We start from the raw sequence: 8420 nt of genomic DNA on the forward strand, positions 1-8420 counted from the left end.
TATATAATATTACGAACTGCAACAGTAAACTAACCAACAGGTACATGTATGTTGCAACTACCGCAACATAATACCGGACTGTGGCTGTAGAAACAATGTTACCGGAAACCAGCGATAATTTTTAGAAGACGGAGGGGGTCCAAAATTACGTGACGTAATGTTAAATCCTACCCCGCCAACCCGTAACGTTGTACATAGTTTGGAAAGAAGAAAATTATACTTGTATTGAAAGAGTGTTTATTAAGAAAGTAATTAAATTTGTAGCTGATTCTGAGATTAATAATGCCACAGTCTCACGCCATTCTAGGAAAAATCTGACATCTACTAACATTACGAGTTACACTCTGTGGCCGCTAATTGGGAAGCTTATCTCCGGAGTGTAAATACAAATAGACGTATTCCCTATGCCTACACACAGTATATACGCGCGATTCATATCGTAACTATGGAGACAAATATTGTTTATTAGGGTACACCAAAATTACAAACTTACAATTAACAAGAAATACGTTACTGCTATCACCCAATATCTATTTTTGACAATGTGTACAGTAGGCTGATTCAAAAAAAACGGCTAATTTTTTTTTTCAAAATCCTCACATAAAAACTTCCGAGAAGGTGTGAAAGGACGCCTGTAAAAAGCAGAGCCCTTAATATTATTATTAAGAGGTCGCGCATCGGGAATTTCTATCTCCCGTTTAAATAACACAGGAATAAATTTTTTTAAATTTTGCAATTTCGTATTTTTGCAACGGCTCATTGAATTAGCGGACCAAAGCAGATTTTTGTAGGAAATTTGACGCTCTACAAAAAAAGTCCTTACAAAGTTTTCGATATTCACACTCCTTCAAAAGTTATTCTCCATGTTATCATGGAGAATCCATAACTGATGCACTTGACTATTTAAAAATGTAATTGTTCCGAAATCTATCCTCTTTATAACAAAATAATGAGAAAAGATTCATAGTATCATCGAAAAAAAAAAAAAACATTGAATTTTTTTGTAAGTTCAACTTTGACCTCGAATAACTTTTGAAGGAGTGTGACTATCGAAAACTTTGTAAGGACTTTTTTTGTGGAGCGTCAAATTTCCTACAAAAATATGCTTTGGTCCGCTAATTCAATGAGCCGTTGCAAAAATACGAAATTGCAAAATTTAAAAAAATTTATTCCTGTGTTATTTAAACGGGAAATAGAAATTCCCGATGCGCGACCTCTTAATAATAATATTAAGGGCTCTGCTTTTTACAGGCGTCCTTTCACACCTTCTCGGAAGTTGTTATGTGAGGATTTTGAAAAAAAAAAATTAGCCGTTTTTTTTGAATCAGCCTAGTGTACAGGATTCGTTGGTGAACTAAACAAGCTCGTGAATATGTCATACGTGAATATGCATGCATCTCCCCTCTCATCACATTAAGTGATCAAAGATCTAAGAACCCGGGTATTGGCTCTATTGCGGATCGGGCTGCAGTTATCATGACTGATCTGTGTGTGAATTGATACCCGTATGATGCAAACCATTGTGCGAGAAGGATAGTTGGCTCACGTAACTTACTAAATCTCGGTAGAGCAAAGGCATTGGCTTATTACCGACCTCTGTACACGTACAGATCTACAGGCGGTTACGCGTCGCTGCTGCAGTCAGTAACGAGCTCCACACGATATGCTTGTACGAGAAACTGTGGAATACCACCATAATTTACAAATATATAAGGCGGAATCGCGGATTGAATAAAAAATAATTTGCCAATTGTGTTAAGCAGCATTTGCTGATGTACCAGTTTTTGACGAATTGGATTTTTGGCTGTTGAAAACTCGATATTTTGACCCTTTCAGTGAGTGACCATTGTACTTTCTTACCTGCGCCCCTCAATCGAAGCTCTGTGGAAACCAAAAATATAATTACTTCTACAGTGTATGATTCATTCCGAATGAGCACACTGAAAAATATAAGCTACCCCCCCCCCCCCCCCTCTCCATCATGATTATCACGCGATTAATCGGAATGAACCAAAGAGTTTCTTGACTGATAAATTTAACGTGATACACGTATCCGACCATAACTTTGTTCTTTCGCCTGGCATACAAAAGTCATGAGCCTTCCAAAAGTATTTCAAGTATTGAACACTCAAATACGCATGTACGTATTATGGTATATATCAGACTGGCCATTAGTGAGGTGAAATTAAATTTCGATCTGGCCGCCTTCCAAAACAGTTACGAATTGATACGGAAAAATCCACGTAAAACCTTAGCTATATCCATTGTGAGCAAAGGATGCCTGAGTAAAGCAGCATGACCCAAGGCAAGTGTTGTAATCACACTAGTACTCTTGCGATTGCAACACTAACCTTCACAGTTCACGCTGCAACTTAACATGCATCGAAAATCGCCCACTTGCCACGCTTATAAAGACCATATATCATTTCAGCACCCACAGAAAAAAAAAACGTTTCACTTCAATGAAGAAAAGTTCATGCTTACAGACACCTGGTTTTCTCATTGGATACTGCTGGGATTTTAGTTGAGTTTTTTAATACTGATTTTCAACTGTTTTGGAGGGTGGCCGGATCAAAATCGAATTTGACCCCTATTAAAGGCCAGTACAGTATTATATATCTATCTGTAATTTCATACTAAGGTTTTGCATTTGTTTTCATATTAACAGTACGCGTGAAACCTCATCCGATGATTGTTAATTTAATGCTCGTAACTAAGTACTTGATATCAGCAGGAAAGCGTTACATTTTTATATGCAGTGCCGTTAGTAATCCCGTTCTAAGATTATGCCTGGGCAGAGTGGTTCTTAATCTTTCCAATTATAGTTACCTGGTCTGGCGAGAGTAATGGAAATGCCGGACCGGATCGTCTGTCGCACAGTCTACCGGGGAGTCCAGCGGATCGAAAACCAAACTTTGACGTCATCGGCAGCGCGGAAAGTCTCGTCGGGCGGGTGAGTTTCAACAGAATCGATCATACCGGACTGCCGACCACAGTGATTGGAAATCGGTGCTGGTGCAGATTTCGTATGGGCAATCTCAAGTTGACGACCGAACAAATGAAAGAAATACATAAATAGTCCACGAACGTATTGCTATTCGGATTAATTAATGGACACATGCCGTAATAATGTGCACATGGGTTCATGCATAGTACACGATACTGATCATTTATAGACTCATATCAGTTATTTTTGTGCAGGTACTCGTTGAGCAAGGCCTCGGTAAATATTGCGACTCTGACTTCGTGAAGTATACATCTAGGGAAATGCAAGAGGCGTTGGATATGACCAAGGAAGAGATGGATCACGCGGCTCACCTCCTATTACTCAATGAACAAAGGGGTCAGAACCTCAGCTATCAATTACAACAATCGGATCAAGTGCCAGACGGAAATCTCAGACCGAGTCTCAGACAGCGTGATCAACATGCAAATCGTCCCCGGATGCAACGGCAGAACGATTATATGACAAGTCAACAAATAGCCACGACGTATCGTCAACGGCAACATGAGTACCAACACCCACATCGTCGACATCAGCAACAGCCGCCACAACAGCAAAAGCAACAACAACAATCACCGTCCTAACAATGTTACACGCAACGTATACACGCATACGATGACCCACGCGATGTGCCCTTATATCTTCAATTTCTCTATAACAATTCCATATCGGTGTTGTTATGTTGCGTGGTACCCAAAATTCTATCTCATTGTTAAAGTATAATCACGACCTGGAAATAGTTGTCGGATTTCAAAGAAACCGTTTAAAATGGATGTGTTTTTACGACACGGTGAATCAATCGCGATTTCTCCAAGCAATAGCGATATCATCTTGATATGGATTATCAGTGAGACGAAGCAGGGTGTTTGAAGTATTGGTCGTGCAAGTTAGAATGACTAAAATACGATGAACATATAAATGAAATTTATTTTTTAATATAATTCAAACAAACCAAATTTGCGGCCGGTATAGTGGTGGGTGTGGAGTGGTATGCTCAGAACTACCCTAATATGTTCACCATGCTCAATAATGACTGCAGAAACATTAGTCTCGCCAGTATTCTTCATCATTGTTTACAGGTATAAAGAGGAGATTTCGGTAGAATGCAAAAGTTTCAAATCTTTGAATGAATATTTCTGAAATTTTTACTAATTGCCTGGAATCCTGCAATTGTAATTACTACCAAATTTGAACTCAATAAGTCAAGGAATAGAGAATTATGAAGATTTTCTTCAAATTTCTCCGATACGTTCCTTGCGCATGATTAGCTCCAATCATACAGGGCTAAAGTATTTAATCGATACATCTACTACCGTGGACTCAAAATTGTCTCGAGAATTTTTTTATTAGAGTTTTCTAAGTCATTTAGTTTTTTATCTGAACTGACAGAATTTTTCTTTTCATATTTAAACAATATTTCACCAAAGTCACCTCTTGAATAGTTATATTATGGAGACTATACAAAAATACCAAATTCCATGCAAACAAATATCTGGCTAATATAAGATGGCACTAGTTTTCCGCATGCACCGAAGACAGTGGAGGGAGTATAAGGCGGCAGATTGAATTGGAGACTTTCTACCAATCTCATTGGAAAATCATCGATTGGTCGATCTTGGACATCCCTGCAACCAAAGACACTTCGGTGCAAAAGCAACACTAGCGACGCTAGTGGTACAAAAATAAACCTAATGTGTACAATTACTGTGAGAAGTTCTGTCAATTCTCCCACTTGAGTTCGGTCTCCTTGTGTAGTCTCCATGAGTTTTATTCTAATCAAAGGTGGCCAGCAAAGTGCAGAAATAGGTTCTTACCATGTCCACAATGACGTTTTGCAATTGCACTATCTCATTGAATTAGACATTATTACTATGACAGCTGCTTGTTATTAGTGATATACAATTTATATAGCTCACAATATTTCCCGGTGAACGGAATGAAATTTTTCTATTCCTATCTATCAATTCTCCGATAATTTTGCGTCAAAAATTGTCGCGGATCCCTGGATCCTGGGTGTAAACGGAAGTCGAACGAATAACGGCAGTCGATACCTGGCACTCATTGCCACACCATCATACGCCAACCACAACTTATTGTTAGTACAGAGAATTGGTTTGTCGATAGAAATGAAAAGAAATATTTCTAATAAGAAGGATTCGCGTAGCCCTTATTATTCCTCACCCATAAGCCGCGTACACATCTGAGCACAAATGGGAACGGCGCAAGGCAAGGCCGAATGGATGCTTTGTTCATGGATTTTGTTAATTACGTATGAAAACGACCGAGACAACAAACGCGATAGTTGTCCGGTTGCGTTCGCGTATCGTCCGTAACAATGAACAAGTCAAAATCCCCTCCACGGCCATTTAACTATAACATAACTGGAACGGCGTCTACTATTCTACGGCATCGATGAGCAGCGAGCCGAGAAAGATAGCGTCATGGGCCGTGTTCGACGGTCTCTTCTTTTTGATGAATTCCTTCAAAATGATAGGAGCGCACGCGCAGAACGTACTTCCTGCTGCGCGAGACCGGCACTTGCGTAAATTATTACAATGAGAATATAACCTCAAAACCTGGGTAATTTGGCCAAACCACGTGTCAAACAGTGTCGGTATTGTTTTTACTGTCGATTTTTCTTTGTACCTAGAACAAAAGATGTCTCAGAAGCAACGCGTTATCGCAAAACACGTAACTTGTTGACACATTGTATCAGGTTATGAGGTTATATCCTTAGTGTAATAATTTGCGCATGTGGCGGTCTCGCGCAGCAGGAAGTACGTTCTGCGCGTGCGCTCCTATCATTTTGAAGGAATTCATCAAAAAGAACAGACCGTCGAACACGGCCATGACGTATTTCGTCTATGCTTATAGCGTTACGCATGCGCTTGTGACGGTATCGTAAAGCGTGTGCAAAAAATTAATCTATCACGGGCATCACCACTCTTCACACCACGGTTAAAATATCTACTCTCCAGGTTCACAGTGAATTTTGATGTTTATTTATTTATTTATTTTTCTTTTTTTAAATATTCAGATGCAATAATTATGGTATTTGAATCTTGCCTCACCTTGTGTTCAGTTTATATTTCGTCTACTCGCTATAACTTTTTGAACCAAACTGTACGGAGAGAGGCACAGCTAGATTATGACGCTATCTCTCTCGGCTCGCGTGGAAGGCATCGTAGCGCCTTCCAGTTGTATTTCGTGCTCACGATCAGATGTGTACGCGGCTTTAGGTAGACAAGTAGCTGAATATCACTACAATAAGTTGTTCGTAACCCTTATAGGAGCCGATTAAAGAAATCCAAGAGTACGACACTTTTTATGAAATTATAGAGACCGTGCGCAAAATTCACTGCAGCGCCAAATCGATTCTATTTGTCCCAACCGACGGGCATTTTTCTCTGTGTACGCCAATGACTCAGTCAATCATAAACTTCCGTCGTTACGCTATGGCACGAAATTAACCAATCGTTTTGAACCGTCCTGTCGCATAGTGACAGTTTACACTTTTACCAATTTACTCGGTATTTCTGAGACTATTTTAACACCGATAGCGCAACAGCTAATCTTCAATTTTCTTACACCGGGAGGAGGCATTTTTTCGGTAAAAATATTTGTTTTTTCGGAAAAATGATGACAAATAACCGCCAGACCGTTTGTCAAAGTTAACGCAAGTCCCGTTGATAGGGACAACTTTGGCCACTCGCGGCGCTACTCGTACTCACGCTCGGTCCCTATGAGCATCTTGTACACCGTGGAAATGTATACCTGCCTCAACAGCGTGCAGTGTTGAAACCTAAAAATATTGCTACACCTGGACTGTATCTAACTGAGAAGCGCAATCAGAATTGATCAATCGTTTCATGAAAAATATATTTATGTTGGAACATTAAAATATTGATAGTATTAGTAATAATCTTAACAATACTGCTACATTGCAGGTTCTGTTGTTCATCGTATGCTGTGCATACTATATGCATATACATACCTATATATCATACGCCATGGATCATACGTGTGCCGAAAAATTATGACTAAATCGATTGAATATTAACAAGTGCCTAAAAAATGGATAACTTCTTTAGGACCAAAGAAGACTAAATTATCAACGTATAGCTAATAATGTTACGATTATAGTTATTGGATAAATATATCGATCCAAAACCATTTTTGAAATTTGAAAAAATAAACTGCTCACCAAGCGTGCAACTACAATGTAAAACTCACTATTCTACTTCTCATTGAATTTTATGTCATATGCATAACACCCACGCACACATATATTGGTAAAAAGACTTAGCGAAGTTGATTCTCTCACAATCAGCCAGAAATTAGATCACCTATCCATCCGCATGATGAATTTAATTATCTTGCAACAGAACCAATATAGCTGACACAGACGAAGAGAATATCAAATCTCTGGATCATGGATTCTGCTCAAACTTCTACTGTCCTTGGCCTAAAATATGAAGCCTGTGATACGTAGTTTCAATCAATAGGACTCTCTTTACAACGGTTAAAATTGATTATATCAACAGTTTGATGAATGAAATGCCGCAATAAAAGAAATCTATTGTATATTTTTGCCTTAAATGTTTATTTCCGTTGTCCTCCGTTCAGGTTTCGGTGAAAGGATCTCAGAGATTCAAGTCCAAACCGATATGTTATTACATCAAAATGAAGTATAAGCTACGAATTTTCGAAAATCTGCTCTATAGTGAATCGGGCGAAGGAAGTCCAAATAGATGGAGGTATGCATCGTACACTCCATATTCTGGGCAAAAAAAAAAAAAATAAAAACACTTAAGAACTTTCAACAGAATTCGTGATCCGCAGGTCGGATACTCTTCTTGCGAATGAATGCACTATAATGAAAAGACCGTGCGAGTCATGGGCGAGTGTGTAAACGGCTGCGATGGTAGCGTAGAAAGAGTAAGGCGCAACTTAAACTTTCTACATTCCCGCATTTTACTAGGTTTATGAGCTTGCTGATTGTCCAAGGAAAAGATGCCGACTTTTCAAAGGGTAAATATGTATTTCAAATGTATGATCGTGTTTCGCATTCTTTATTTTGAATACCTTTCTATCGACCATTTCAATTATATATCTATTAACACTGTCGTATGATAAATGATTTGACTCCTTTGTTCGACTGTTTACGAAATCGTCGAGAGGTCATGCTAAAATTACGTTTTTCATGTGCTAAAGGCGATATGCGTACCGGTATAGAATTATTTGTGCCGAACGTACGACTAAGTCCCCACTTTCCCCGCGTTTGAATCAAATTGGAATACTTTCAAAAATTCGTACAGTAAAAACGTAGGCATCCGTAACAAAGAATGGCCGGAACGTCTCTGATTGGTTCCTCGAAAGATAATCAAATTCCGGATCGGATTCCGGATTCCGCAAA

General features: G+C 39.0%; 1 protein-coding gene across 15 annotated transcripts in view; it reads left to right on the plus strand.

Moving 5' to 3' along the window:
• Nucleotides 1–7236, plus strand: part of LOC124305706 (muscle calcium channel subunit alpha-1) — a 77770-nt gene extending 70534 nt beyond the window's left edge. For 14 of the 15 annotated variants that reach the window (XM_046765379.1, XM_046765375.1, XM_046765378.1 and 11 more), the window contains 2 exons: nucleotides 2826–2953; nucleotides 3202–7236. In XM_046765379.1, the coding sequence (XP_046621335.1) occupies nucleotides 2826–2953; nucleotides 3202–3588 (515 nt within the window). In that variant the 3' untranslated portion in view covers nucleotides 3589–7236. The remainder of the gene's footprint in view (nucleotides 1–2825; nucleotides 2954–3201) is intronic. The other variant, XR_006908419.1, reaches the window with a different exon arrangement.
• The last annotated feature ends 1184 nt before the right edge of the window (nucleotides 7237–8420 follow it).

Source organism: Neodiprion virginianus, chromosome 5, assembly GCF_021901495.1.
Source record: "Neodiprion virginianus isolate iyNeoVirg1 chromosome 5, iyNeoVirg1.1, whole genome shotgun sequence".
NCBI lineage: Eukaryota > Metazoa > Arthropoda > Insecta > Hymenoptera > Diprionidae > Neodiprion > Neodiprion virginianus.